We start from the raw sequence: 15,739 nt of genomic DNA, 5'->3' as shown, positions 1-15,739 counted from the left end.
TTTACATTCTTCAATATTTATTGACATAGGTGTTTTTGTCTGTGTGTGTTTGTCTGTTTTTTTAAGTTTGGTGGATTTCATTTTGCTTTATCTGTGGGCAATGAAAAAGAATTGACTAAGTAAATAAGTAAACAAAGAGCAATATTAATTCAGTTTTGAGGAAAGGTCAACAAATTGCTTTAAATATTTATGAAAATGTCATGAGGTATTTTACATGAAAAGGAAAATGTGTTGACTAAGATTTTTGCTTTCACTAAGTGCAGTAAAGAGAAGTATCTGAATTTTACTTAAGATGGTGTACACTTTTAATCCTTCGAAGGCTTAAGTTTATGAGTGAAATTATTGGATGAAATGATAATAACAAACTTTGTGGCCCGGCCGGGAGTGGCTCAGCGGTTGAGCATCAACCTAGGATCCAGGCGATCCGGGTTCGATTCCCGGTCAGGGCACATGCCCGGGTTGCGGGCTCGATCAATGACTTTCTCACCATTGATGTTTCTACCTCTCTCTCTCCCTCTCCTGTCCTCTCTCTGAAATCAATAAAGATATATTTTAAAAATAAAAACTAAAAAAAAATAACAAACTTTGTGGACCAAGGTTAGAACACAGGGTAGGAGGCAACCCCTGCCTCCTGCTGCTCGGGTGACCTGACCCACACGACGGTGGTGATGTGGTGGCATCAGCTGAAGGGGATCGGGGCTGTAGCAACCAACTTGGAATTTTACTAGTCGAAGTTGGGACTTGAAGATCCCAATCGACATGCTAAGAGAACTGTGATCTAGTCATTGTGACAAATCAATTCATTCACTTTAGTTGTATTTCTCAAGACATTTAAAAGCTATACACCTGATGTACTTAAAAAAGATCATTCAGTTATATTTTAAAATTAGGACTTGGGATAAGTAGGTAGCCATTGACTAATATAAAATAAAGGTATAACTGTATCTCATATCATATGCCAGAATAAATTCCACACAGAAAATGGGAGAGCTCTTTAATAATCTCAGAATAGGGAAGACCTTTAAAACTATAACACGAATCCAACAAGAAAAAGAAAACACAAAAATATCTCAGTGGTAAAAAGAAACAAAAACCAGAAAAAGAAAATCAAAAGTCAATAAATAATAGCAAAAAAAAAAAAAAAAATAGTACGAAAATTAATATATTATAGACAACAAACTAAATATAAATTGATAAAAAATGGTAGAAAAATAGGCAAGAGGTGTGAGGAGATAGTTCCCAAAAAGATAAATAGAAATAAAAATATTTTAAATCTTATTTATATTAAGAGAAGTGTATACTAAAACTACTCAGAAATATAGTGCTTTTACATCTCAGACAGGCAAATTCCAAAAGCATGAACGTATTTGGTTGACAAGCCTTTGCAGAAGAGGCAGTCTCATAAATTGCTGGTAGAAGCTTAAATAAGCATAACTTTTATAGAGGATGATTTGGCAGTGCTTACTTATCAAAATTGCAGCCATGAAAACCTCTGACCACCAATTTCTCATCTAAAAATGCATACTACAGAAATTCTTGCACACATAAAAATGACCTCTACATATAAAGTGTTTTAGAGTTTTATGTGTCAGGTATAGACAGGAAGCCCAAAGATATATCAGTAGGAAGCTGGTTAAAAATATGTCATATAAATTATTTGGTTAATCTCTCCCCCCCACCCCCCCACCCACTCACCCCCATTTCCCCTCTGAGATGCCTCAGTCTGCTCCATGCTTCTGAGTCACTGAATCTATTTTGTTCATCGGTTTATTATATTCTTTAGATTCCACATGTAAGTGAGAGGATGTGATACTTTACTTGTCTTTCTCTGACTGGCTTATTTCACACAATAAAGATAAATTAAAAAAAATAAAAACAAAAACAAAATACAACAAAGTACTTTGTAGGAAAAAGAATGCCATATATAATTTAATGGAATGCTATAGAGCTATAAAAATGAGAAAGTTTTGTTTTGTTTTTTACTTTTTGATATTTTAAATTATGCTGATATAAGAAACTACCAGGAGATATTAAATGAAAATGAAAAGGTACAGAAAAATGAACATTGCATTTCATCATTAGGGTAAAATTTAATGAGAGGAATAAAGAATACATATCTTTGCTTGCTTACATTTGCTTAAAATTTTCTTGATGGAGAAACATGACATTAGTAACCTTAATTACCTACAGGGGACATGGGCCGTACACAGGTGGAGGCAGGGATGAGAGGAAGATTCATTACTGTATCTAAAAAGACAAATAAGAAATAGTATCATTCTTACCTATTCATAATTAAATTTGTCTTTTGAAGCAGGAGTTATAGTGTAAAATATATTAAAATCCTTTCTATTAACCATTATTATTGGCTCTATTAAAGAACTCAGTACATCACTAAACCCCACCCAACGGCACATAGAACAGATAGCTGGATTAAAATTGTGTGATTCCTGTGCCCTTTTCTTGCTTGTTGTGATTTACAGTGGCTTCGAATCTTTGTTTTGGACTTATTACTAAGAAATCATGTTAAATGTCCTTTTCCTTTTTAAGAAAAAGCAATGAGGTACATATCAAATTCAAATTGAAAACTCTAATATTAACTTTATTAACCAGAACCAACAATTTATATAAGGCATACTCTTTCCCTCAACCAATTATTAGCTCCTTTTTCCTAAAATTTGTCTTCTTTTTGTTGCAAATATTTTTATTCTTTTTTATTGAGGTTTAATGGACATTCAATAAAATGCTAACATTTAAATTATACTGTTATGTGTTAACCTATATGCATACCCAGGAAATTGTCACACTAGTCAATATGCCTCTCCTTCCAGCACCTCACATATCCCCACTTAGTAATTTCAGCATTTTTGGAAGATTCCATAAGATTTCCTACAGTTCTGCTTCCTCCTTTCTCGTCTGGACAGCTCTTCTTCTTTGTCTGATTGCACCGGCTAGAACTTGCTGTACAGGTCGAGTAGACGTGGCAAGAGCAGTCATCTCTGACTTGCCCCTGGTCTTAGCAAGGAAACATTCATTTTTTTCACCATTAAGTGTGATGAAAGCTGTAGGTTTTTGTAGATGATCTTTATCAGGTTCAGCAAGTTTTTATTTTGTTTTGTTTTTTAATTAGGAGTTTGCTGATACACAATATCAGGAATCAATATTGAATTTCTGTTCAATGTTTTTTCTTGCTCTGTTGAGACAATTGTGTTTTATTGTTGCTCTTGACCAATCATTAGCTCTTGGATAAGTTTTACTTTTAAATAAAAGGGGTATGTGAGTATGTGTGCATGTGTGTGTGCGTGTGTGTTTGGGGGGGTTGTTTTTTGTTCTTATTTCTTAACTGCTGCAACTTTTCATTTACCTTCTCAGAAACCCTAGAACTCACCCAAGTCTTTCCATTATTACCCCATCTCCAATACCCAAGTGACATGGAGGCTACCCCGTCCTCCCTGTGCCCTGTGTGCCTAAGCCCCTTTGTCCTCGAGTACATGTAGGCCAATATTACTGCCAGTTTCCCTCTAATCAAATTTCATAGAGCAGCCAAGGTAACCTTTGCTAAATGTTAATCAGAGTTAGTAACCTATGATTAGTAATTCACCTAAGGCTCCCATTCCTCCAAGGTACAATAGGAGCTGTAAACTCCCACACACTAGGACAGTAGTCCTGAGTGATAAAACCAGACCTGTGTGATCATGACACTGGGCCATACGGGATCCCTTTGCCATGTTCCCAAAGCCTCCTCCAGCCCTGGCACCTGCTTCTCCTGACTGTGTAACCGTGTTCCTTGTCTGGTCTAACAAATCTCAGACCTGTCACTGCTCCATGAGGAGGCCTTCACAGCTCCCTACCCTGCATTGCCTTGGCTCCCTGCACTGACTTCTGTGCACCACAGGCACACTTTCTGTGGGTTTACTTATTGAAAGTCTCTGTAGTAGACCTTCCCAGAGGGCAGTGTGCCTTTTAATTCTGTGTCCCCTTCATTCCCTTCATGGGTTTATTTCAATACCACCTTACAGAAGGAAGGAAGAAGAAAGGGAGGAAGGGAGGAAGGGAGGGAGGGAGGGAGGAAGGCAGGAAGGCAGGAAGGCAGGAGGGAAGGAAGTCAGGAAGGAAGTTAGGAAGTTAGTTAGGAAGTTAGTAAGAAGGAAGGAAGGAAGGAAGGAAGGAAGGAAGGAAGGAAGGAAGGAAGGAAGGAAGGAAGGAAGGAAGGAAGGAAGAGAGGGAGGGAGGGAGGGAGGGAGGGAGGGAGGGAGGGAGGGAGGGAGGGAGGGAGGGAGGGAGGGAGGGAGGAAAATATGACAAATTTCTATGGCATGGCAAGGTGGAAAGGGCCAAATGGACCTGGACTGGATCCCTGGATGCACCTCTGGGGCATGCAAGCTTAACCTCACTGAGCCTCAGATTCCTCTTTTGTGAAATGCAGATAATAATTTTGCCTTAGAGGATTAAAAATGGAGGTTATAAAATTTCTACTTAAGTGCTGTTCATAGAGCAGGCAATTGAAAATAACAGCTAAATGATTAGTTCCTTTCCTATGGCTTTGCCTGCAGACTTACCTAGCTCACTGTGAGCTTATCCAGGTCACTCTCCTCTGAAGCACAAGACAAGGTTCACTTTCTCTAGTCAACAGCCATTCAAACAGAGAGAATGAGCATTATTTCTACATACCATGACCTCTATTTTCAGTATCATTCATGTAACCATTAGGATGAAGTTCCTTTATTATTGAATTGTTCAGGTCCTGAAAATATGTCATTTCGTGCCTAGGAAGGGGCAGGGTGTCTATCAATTGACCTAGAATTTGTTCCTGGAATTTGTGGGCAAAGTTTGTAATTCCTTCACAAGCCCAGCCGAGTTCTGGGCCTGCAGAGAGAGAACCATCTTTGCCTTTACAATAGAGAAAGCAGCCTTGCTTGTGGGCACTCTTGTGCTAAAGGCTGCCCTCAGGCACAGGTGCCATCCTGTCTTCCTCTCCCCTTCACAGATGACAGCAAAGCCCGGCCCAGCGGCGGCCCCCCGTCAGCCTCCCTGGGCAGCCTCCTGGACGACAGGCACTGGCACTCAGTCCTCATCGAGAGGGTGGGCAAGCTCGTGAACTTCACTGTGGATAAGTACACGCAGCACTTCCGGTCCAAGGGAGAGGCCGATGCCTTGGACATCGACTATGAGGTGAGTTGATATTCCCTACAGACCCCAGGTGCCTTGCTCAGGATCAGTATGAAAATCAGTAAACAGAAGAGCAAGAGAGAAAAATCATACCCTGGGGCTTATCTCCCCTTCCGCTGAAGCCCAGGCAGCCTACAGTGGAGAAGTCCTGGAGAGAGCATGGAGAAAAGGCCCTGGAAATAATGGCGGTAACCCACAGGCATCAGCTAATTGTGTGAAATTTCAAATCAGCAAGTCTCATTTGTACTTCTTTTTTCTTTTTTTTCCCCTGCTTGTAGCACCGTTTAACACTATTTAGTCTCTTGGTTAATTCAGTCACTCTTTTCAAAAATTAAATTCAATTAGCTGTGGTTACATATCAATTATACCTCAATAAAATAGAAATTATAAATACTCAAAGCAATCTAAAATATGCACTGTTGGCACTTGTCTTTACCATTCCTAAGCAAACTTTTGAGTAATACCCATGAACAGTTCTTTCTTTCTTATAGAAGAGGCACAATGCATCAATGCTACAAAACAAAGAAGGTTGTGCAAAGTTCTGCAAAATGGAAGCCAAAAATTAACCATCTTTGCCGTAGTTCAACTCAAAAAATATGTGTCGTGCCTCTACTGTATACCAGGCTCTGCTCTAGGCAATAAAATTAGAGATTACTGAGGCAGAGTTCAGTTGGAGAAGCTTACAGTCTAACAACCAGCAGACCTGGAATAGCTGGTGCAGAGCAAGGAGGTGAAAGCTATGGTGGAGAGCATTATTGCTCACTGTGGTTGGTGATTCCTGGGGAGAGGGCACTTAGCTCAAATTAAAAAGATGGCCACGGGCTTCCAGCAGGAGACACTGCTAAATCTCAAATGAAGTGTAGGTTTGGCACGATGAAGAAGGTTAGAAAGGTAGGTCAGGCCAGAGACCCCACTGCAGAGCACAGGGCATAGCTGTCACAGTCCATTCTTTATAGGGTTTTAAACAGTTGTGTTGGTGCCAGCTGCTACTGACTCATATGGGCGAACTGGAATTTCAGGAATTTTGTAAGCTGGCTGGTAAGCACAGCCATTATTAAAAATTAAGTTATATAAACTTAGAATTAAATGGAGTATTTTAAAAGGTAATACATTCATTGTTTCTTATTTTACTATATTACATCTATTTGTATCTTTCTACCACTCCATCTATCTATATGTACTCAAGGCTGTAACTGTGTGGTGGGAATGCATTCTATTGGGCTGTTACAGTACATTTCTTCCCAATCCCATGTTCAGTAACATTCCTATGACAGCTTGAAATCCACCATGGTGGAGATATTTTCACCAGGGATATTGGAAAATATTATAAATCACGTTTTGATTTGTTTTATTGATTGTCTAAACCACTAATGGACTAACTACAACCTGTAGGCCAAGTGTGACTTAAAGCCTGTCATCCTCCAACCTGTATGTTAAGAAAAAATTGTAAAGGGCTGTCAAATAAATTAAGAAATAAAAAAAGAATATGTGAAATAGACTGTATATGATTACAGATAAAAAAAGTTCAGTGAAAATTCAACAAAAGTATTCTATAATAAGTAATTGGTTATATGAAATTTACAATAAAAATTATTGTATATTATTTTTTTGTAAATTATGATTATACATTGTTTATAGCAGTAAAATAATCATATGTCTATTTACATGCACATAAGCACACACACATACATGTCTATGTGTTGGGGGAAGAACAGTGAATAGCCAGATATTAAATATCATTATCAACACACCACTTGAGGCAGGGGATAGAGTGAGATAAAACAAGAGTGAGGAAATAACCCAGATGATGAGTTATGTGAGCCATGTTAAGGAACTTAAACTATGGGGAGTGAGTGAATGCAGAAACTAAACCCAAGTTCAGTTTCCTGACACAACAAAAGTCCAACTCATGAATGAGACAGGTGCTGGTGAGAATGAAAGTGGTTTATTCAAGTGCCAGCAACTTGACAGCATGGGGAATCCTATCCTAAAGCCCATCCTAACAGCTCTGGTCAAGCCAGATAATTAATAGGGTAAAAGGGAAATGGGAGTTGGGTTGTGGGGAGCAGCAGGGGATTTTTCTGCAGACATGCAGCTTGACTTGGCTGGTCATCCTGTTCCTGATACTAATCTTGCTCTGCTATGGTTGGCTGGCGAGTCTGCACACCTGGTCGTTACTGAAAACAGGAACACTGTGCCCTGCCAAGAGACTTGAGCAAAGCTGTGTGATTTCACAAGTATATAAATTTCTACTTTATTGTTAGTTAACTTTTGCTAAGATTTCAAGGTTAGCTAGCTCTATGGTAGCATGAGGAGCCACAAAAGGATTTTTTTGCAGGATGGTGACATGACCAGTTTTATGTTTTAGAACAGTAATTCTGAATGTATGTTTCAGGAGCCAGCCCAATTAGCATCCCATGGAAATTAGTTAAAAATGAAAATACTTAGGCTCCACTTAAACTTACTGAATCAGAAACTCTAACAGAGGGGCTCAGAATCTGTTTTTAAAATCCTCCACGTGACTCTGATGCACCCTAACATTTGAGAACCGCTATTTTAGAGCAGTTACTCTGAAGCAGTTTTTCTGTAACTTAAACTTCTGGGTAGGTGGAAGGAGGGGGTTGCCGGACAGATGGTTGAAAACCCTGTTATGAGACAACTTCAATAATTAGTGGGATACAGAATAGAAGAGTAGGGGTGGAGATGAATAATTAAAAAAATAAAATCTGATGTATTTTTTTATTCAATCACTATCATGAGCTAAAAAAAGGTTTTCTCTTTTGATACTAATCTTAATTTAGAATATTGTGGATAAGATGTGACATTAATTAACTTCAAAAGAGAATTTGTCATTCTGACTCAGAATTCAAGATACTCAGTACATTTTTTTTAGTTGCTTATAACTAGAAGTCTATGGATATCAATCATTCTTATTTTTCAACTTTTTTCAGTGATTGAAAAAAAAGAATATGCACAATATTGAAATTATCTTAAAGCAAAAAGACATCTTTGATGAACCTGAGTACAATAAAAAACATAAAATTATTTCTAAGTCTCACTATTTCCCCATATACCTTACCCCTAATGGCATAAGATGATTGTAAAGTTCAGCTTGTTGCCTTCTTTCACATCTATTTTAAGATTATGCCTATCTGTCTGTGGTCTCCCATGCAGAGAATCTGTGAAATCACAGCAGAATGGCATTAAAGAGAATGTCAGCATTTAGGGAAAGAAATCCAATGAAGTCACTCAACTTATGAAATTGGAAGAGATTTGTTTTAGGAAATGCCTAAACTTCTTGGTACTTCATAAAACAGGGTTTCCTAGTAAAAAACATATCTCGCACTGTTCCTATGAAACAATTTCTGCTTCAAAAAATGAAAGCCCCTTCCAGAGTGTGCAGCCAGCTTACTCCAATAGTCCTGGAAGGAGACAGATCGACTGGAATGGCAACGTTGGGATGCAGGAGACTTGTATCAGGAGATATCAGGAAAACTCTGTAAAACTGGAGCTCTCCAGTTTGTGAAGTTCCACCACAAAGGCCATTGAAGAGGAAGAGCACAGGGCACAGAAGGCTGTGCTCTAATCACTTTACCATTAACTAGTTGTATAAATCTGGAAAATGAAAACTCTTAGCTTCTGTTACTCAGAAGGAATATTAGCACTCTTATTGGAAGGTATAGAACTGGCTAATATTTAAGTCTAAAGTCTATTTTTTAACAGTATTGCTCATTAATCAGAATCTTAGTGATTTATTTGATTTTTGCTATGGTCTCATATGTGCACATCTGAGCCCTGGACTCCATCAGCTGTAAGGCACACAAACAAGGGCTCAAAGAGTCTTTTGTCAAAAAAAAAAAAAAAAAAGAAAAGCAGAAACAATGTATCCCTTTGCTTCTCACTGGAATGTCATCCAGGTGAATCACTCAGCCACGCGGCTTTCTCCAGTGCTTCAGGAAGACTCCAGCAATTTGCTTCACTTCCAGCCTGGAGCAGAGGGCTTCAGAAAAGAGAGATTTTAGGGTTGTAGAGACTCAATTTCTCTGAGGTCCTCATAATCCCTAAGGTCTTTTCTTGTCAAGATTACTGTGATCCTATTTTGCATATCTGTCCTACAAGAAACAAAACTATTGAAAAATATTTTTTAAATATATGATTTATCTGTTCTATACTAAAAAGGCATTTTACAAAATAAAAAATAACATATTTTAATAAGACTTATTAGTAAAAAAAACCCCTAGATTAAATCAAACCATCTAAATATTTAAAAATTACATATGTGTGTATATATAATCTTCAAAAATGTTTTAAAGAAAATGTGAGATTTTTTTTTTGTTTTTCGTTTTTCACTGAAAATATTTTATTGGCCTTTTGGATAGAAATGAGAATTTATTTGCCAGGAAGGATGATCCCGTTATACTTCTGCTGGAACCAGATTTTGGCCTCCTCTTTGCTGATTCTGTATTTGTCCCTAATGCAGCCTGTCTTGCATTTCTTGTCTGCAATGCTGAAACCTGGCCTACCCAGCACCACATAGAAGTCCAGGCCATAGATACCAAGGCTTGGGTCATATTTGATCCCCAGATTAATGTGTTCCTAGATCCCAAAACCAAAGTTTCCAGTATCTGAGAAGTTATTTTTTTGTAATTCATACTCTTGAACCTTTAGACCTCTCTCCAAGATTTCTTCTGCCTTGGCCCCACAGACTATGCAGTGGACGGCAATTTTTTCATTTCTCCTGATGCCAAAGGATCTGACAGTGTATCTGGCTTTGGAGAACACATCTGTATCTCATCATGGCACAGGATCAAGGTGAAAAGGAGAGCCCCATGAGGGAACTCCACACCCACAAGCTCTGCCTCAACATCTCTGTGGGGGAAAGTGGAGACAAACTGACCGGGGAAGCCAAGGTCCTGGAGATAGAGTTTTTATAATTGAATATCATGGGAAGTCCTTCTAAGTATGATGTAAATTTCAAAAACCTGGAAATACTGTATATGAATAATTTTGTCCAAATAAAAATGCAAAAAATATATATTCACCTGACCTTTCACAAAAAAATGCATATATAATGATATCACCTCCAAAATAACTTGAAAACATACTTCAAATTTTAATTAATAAATAAAAACTTCTATAAATTATTTTTAAAAAGGTAATTGAACGGGTAAATAGGTAAAGGATATGAATATATTAAAAATACAAATTATTCTCAAATATATGAAAAGATGCTCAACCTCACTCAAAAAGAGAAGTACAAATTAATGGTACAATAATACTTTTAATTTGGATTACAAAGACCAAAAGCTTTAGAACTTTGACCTGGAAATGAAGAAACAGAAGTATTTCATACATTGTTTGTGGGACTGTAATTAATACAATATCAAACAGAGGGCGATAGCTTTTAAAATTTGAAATATGCTCATTTCAACTCAACAATTCTGTTTCTAGGAATTTATCCTACAAGTATATGCAAGTGAATGCAATGGGCAATATTTTATGAATAATAGAAAATTAGAAATTCCCCAAAAGTCCACCAAAAGGGGGTTAATAAAAACTTATGGTAAGTCCATAGGGAAACAGGCCCTCCAGGGTGCCAAGTGAGCTCTGCTACCCACAGCAGCTGTGCAGCCGAGGCCCTGCCCGACAGTTGGGCTGGGTCTGGCAGGACACCTGGAGGTTGTCCTGGAACACAGGGAGAGGAGGCTGCAAGGAGCGGCCCCCAGTTCACCCCGGCAGGGCCCTGTTCCCGCCCCATGTGGGGCTGTCGTTGCAGTTTCTCATCGCCTCCTAGGTACCAATGAGGCCTTTCACCCTGTCCTCGGAGCCTGGAGGTGCACCACATAGAGCCGCTCACCTGTCTAGGCTCAGATGCCCAGAAGCCAAGGCTGCCGGAACTAGCGCTGTAGTCATATGATCTGTTTTGTTTTAGTTCTGTCTTGGTGTGTGGGGCAGGGCCATGGGCAGCTGCAATGCTTGGCCCCTCTTCCTTTGCTGTCTGTGTGAATCCAATCGACCTGAGCTGAAAAGCAGTTCCTTCTCCTTTACCCTCACCAGCCCATCAGACAGGCCTTGGACCTGGGCTCGCCTGTGCCCTGCGTGTGCTTGAAAACCCACGAGGAAGTATTACGCACCCGTGAAAAGCATGAGGCAATCCTACATGTTCTGATATGAACCATCTCCAATAGAAATTATTCAATGCAAAGAAACGTCAGGGTGCAGTGCATTGTAAACACCACCTGTGCTTCAAACACAGAAAAGGCTGTCTAGACTTGAGAGCACAGGGGCAGAAAAAAATATCTGGGGGGTGTAAAGAGATGGGGAAGGCGGATAGTGAGAGTGGGACCCACAGAGAAGTAAGCTAGACATTTGCATTTTATTGCTTTTTAACTTTTTGAATTTTGTATGACATGCAAAATAAAAGCATTTCAAGAAGAAACCAAGTCAAATAGAATATATGACTTAAAAGTTATTTCTTCTAACTTCCTAAAATTGCATCGTCTGATTTTTATTTAGTCTTTTCCAAAAGCACATCACTTTATGTTATTAATTCCTTATTTTTGATCATCTCCCTCATCATCTTTGCCCCAGATATAGGATTTAAGATAATAATAAGGGTGGAGATGTCCTTTTTTACTTTCACTTATTTCTATAAGATTGTGTCTAGTACAGAATAGACAATAAATATTTGTTAAGTAAATGAAGAAAGCTGCTTTTTGTGAATTATGAAAGGTAACAACTCATGCGTTGCTTCCCATAAGAAGCTCCTAACAGGTCTCAGGTGCTCAGAGGTCGCCCCTGGCTGCCACTCTTGCTTTAGTTGATGCCGCCTCTCCGAGAGCTCAGACACGACTGAAGGACTGACCAGACACAATGCAACCCTTTATTTGGTGTTTGAAACAACTACCGATCACTAGAGAAACTGTTTTCCAAATCATGTGGTAGTATAGTTATTGACCCTTTTTTTCTTTGGAAAATATGTTGCAAAGCTAAGTAAAAGACCTACACAGAAGACAATAAATAGAAGAAAATAAAGTAAGGAATAAAATGAGCAGATTCAAAGTGGGAGTAATGAGAAAAAAATAAGAGAAAAAGTGTTCTTATTTTGAGTGGCACTTTATGATTTTGTTTAATCCCTTACACAGTCATGTGAGGGACTTTATTATGCTCTATATCACATGCATAAAACCAAGACCAGAGAGACTGATGAATCCCCATCCCTGTTCCCCAACAGCCAGAGTAACAACCACAGGTCCCTGTAGCCATTGGACCGGAGGTCTTTCTAGTCACCAGGCTTTTCTCTGAAGGAGAGTTAATCCTGTAAGATATCACTGACCCGCAGCCGGGCCCCTCCTCCGGCCCCCGCTGGCCAGTCCCCCGCAGGCTCGGCTCTGAGACAGGGCGCCCTGAAGGCAGCTCCGCTGGGGGAACAGGGGCCTGCTGGGGGCCAGGGGGTGAGAGCCCCAAACCCTGGGCCCCACCCCAGGCACGTCAGGGTTAATTATATATTTCACAGGTTTTTTTAAAATAATGTTTTCATTACAAAAGGAATTTGTAGCAATCCACTAATGTAATTCACCGCGCCAGCAGACTGAACGTGGACTACCCGCTGCTCTGGCGCACGGACTTCTGGAAAGGCAACGGATAAGACTAAGCATTTAATTCTAATTTCAAACTGACAATAGCTTAGCAAATAAATGATTTATGTGTAAATGGTGGTAGGAGACCTATTTAATGTGATGTGCAGTTAGAGTCAGTATTATATGTTCTTGGAAACTATATAAAAATAAACTCCATTTTGAAAGTTATATACATTGATTTTTATTTAATATTGCTTAAAAATTTTAACTAGATTTTAGAAAGTTTTGACGAAGTCAAGGAAATAAACAAAAATGTATAAAAGTTGAGAATACAAAGTAAAATGTTTTAAATATGTCATATGATAATCTCAAAAATTCAACGGAATTAGCTAAAAGTATTTAATATAAAAGTAGATAAACCAATAAAATTGGAAATTCATAAAATTATATGATAAAATGTTTAATGAATTAAAAAATTCACAATGAAAATTTTCTAAAGAATAAAATTCACAAGAATTAATTTAATGATAAATATGTGAAGTAGGGAAAGAAAATGTTAACTGTAGGTACAGGGCCTTACCAAAATATTTTGAAAATAGAAAACACACTGGGTTCTTGGAGAGGAATATGAAACATATTTAAAATACCCATTAATCTCCAAGTAAGTGTGTTGATGAATATAATAAATTTTCAATCAAAATTTCAACAGTCTATTTAAATAAAACTATCCTGAAATGAGACTTTAAAATAAAATGAGTAAGTATATCAAATAATTATCTTAACAGAGTAAAGCAATTTTAATTAAAAATGAGCAGGAGATAAATAACCCTTATTATATATTTCATGTATAAAGAAACAATCTTTTAAAAAATAATGTGGAGCTTATGGGGAAAATAGACGTCTAGCAGTAGCCTTTGGTATATCAGTTAGCTATTCAGCTAAAGAGAGGCAACCTGATTGGAAAATGCACCCTCCCGAAACACACCCAAGCATTAGGTAGTTTAAATACATGATGAAGTCACATGTCAAATCAATGAGGAAAAATGGGTTTCTCATCAAATGGTGCAAAGAGAAATGTAATTATAGAAATTAACGTGATTTTTTTGCATAACAGGAAGCATATTCATAAGAGGTCAGGTTTGGTTTTTTTTGTTGTTTTTTTAATGGATTTTATTTATAACTGTATAAAGCACTTTTAAAAAAAAATAGATAAAATTTAGTAAGAACATTATAAAGATGTCCCCGTTAGCTCACAGGTTTTTTAAAAATAATATTTTCATTACAAAAGGAATTTGTAGCAATTTTTGCTGGAAAGGAAAGTGGCAAAGAACACTAGTGTCCCATATCCTTTCCAGAGAAAATTACTATTAAGTTTCTGTGTTTCCTCCAATTCGTATTGTAAGAACAGTTTCTTATTGTTGACCTCATACCTTACATCTGTGACTCTTGCATTTTTAAATAAACATTAGTCTCACTTCCCATTTTAGCACATGTTTAATACTATTGGCAACTAAGTGGGATTCCATTATATTGATTCTTATTGACTTTCTTTAAAAAGCTGCATGGGTGCCCGGCCAGGCATGGCTCAGCGGTTGAGCATCTACCTGGGATCCAGGAGAACATGGTTCGGTTCCTGGTCAGGGCAGGTCCCGGGTTGTGGGCTTGATCCCAGGTGGGGGCCTGCAGGAGGCAGCCAGTCAATGATTCTCTCATCATTGATGTTTCTATCTCTCTCTCCCTCTCCTTTCCTCTTTCTGAAATCAATAAAGATATGTTTGAGAGGGGAGAAAAAGAAGAAGGAAAAAAAAAACTTTGTATGGGCTATTTGAGATGTCCTGATTTTCATCTTTACAGAACATAATTTGTGAACAGTTGTGCACATAAGGTTTTTGGTATAAATGCAGGCTTAACACTAGGTCTCTCTCTAGCTGAATGGAGGACTATTTGGTTGGTCCCTTGGCTTCAGTTTGGCCACATTCTCTGAGAAGTTTGCATCAGAGAGAAATATAAAATTGTTGATTTTCTTTCATTTTTTCCCTCCTTCCCTAAATTGCTGTTTTATTTAGTATTAAAAAAGGTAGAGAAAGGAAGTAAATTGTTTTGTAAAGTGAGCTCTTTAAAAGCAATCAATTATAGTTATTTTTATGTGGACTGATCAGTATCCTTTAAAATGTAATCAAGTGGCAGCTGTAATTACCTAAGCCACTTGGCTCAAGCAGACAGCTAAATCTACTGAAACTCACTTTCCTTTCCTGTTCCTTCAGAGCTTGTAAGTAAGGTGTTCTCTTTTGTTTTCTTTTGTGTTTTTTTCTCCTCATAAAGCTTAGTTTTGGAGGAATTCCAGTTCCAGGCAAACCTGGGACCTTTTTAAGGAAAAACTTCCAGGGATGCATGGAAAACCTCTACTACAACGGAATCAACATAATTGACCTGGCTAAGAGGCGAAAGCACCAGATTTACACCGTGGTAAGTCGGCATCCTTTCAGCTTGCTGGTTTCTAACCCTTTACACCCTCGGCACCTCTCCATCATAGGCTTATAGTTCCCTTTCGGGGGTCCCACCCGCCTCCCATGGAGACCAGGGAGGGTGCAGGGACTGGGTCAGTGTGAATTGTGTTATTGGGAGAAACAAATGCATTAGAGGCGCCTGGAGAATTTCCTGTTCCTGGCTGAGGGCTGGGTGGCAGCTGTGGGTAAGCTTCACACTCCACACGGGGCTAACATGATTCTCTTTATTACCTCTGGGAAATGAAACAATAGAAGGAGAGATTCTATTAAATTCTTATTGTTGATACTTAAAATAGGGCATTTTGAATGAGAGGTTAAACTTTTGGTGTTTTTGAGATTCCCATTCAGCATTCATCATGCTGGCAAGTGAAACAATTTTTAATTACTGAATATTTGTCTTCTCCAATAGATGTGAGTTTCACAAGGGCCAAGGCTGTTGTTTTCTTTGTCACTAGCGCATTCACAATGCCCAGCAGGGTGTCTTGC

General features: G+C 38.4%; 1 protein-coding gene across 2 annotated transcripts in view; it reads left to right on the top strand.

Moving 5' to 3' along the window:
- The window catches only part of CNTNAP5 (contactin associated protein family member 5), a 724,101-nt gene that overhangs the window by 341,989 nt on the left and 366,373 nt on the right, over positions 1 to 15,739 (top strand). For both annotated transcript variants that reach the window (XM_087819922.1, XM_087819923.1), the window contains 2 exons: positions 4,985 to 5,169; positions 15,069 to 15,212. In XM_087819922.1, coding sequence (XP_087676048.1) covers positions 4,985 to 5,169; positions 15,069 to 15,212 — 329 coding nt within the window. The remainder of the gene's footprint in view (positions 1 to 4,984; positions 5,170 to 15,068; positions 15,213 to 15,739) is intronic.

Source organism: Miniopterus natalensis, chromosome 8, assembly GCF_054644295.1.
Source record: "Miniopterus natalensis isolate mMinNat1 chromosome 8, mMinNat1.hap1, whole genome shotgun sequence".
NCBI classification, from domain to species: domain Eukaryota; kingdom Metazoa; phylum Chordata; class Mammalia; order Chiroptera; family Miniopteridae; genus Miniopterus; species Miniopterus natalensis.
This window is presented reverse-complemented; position numbering and strand designations above follow the sequence as displayed.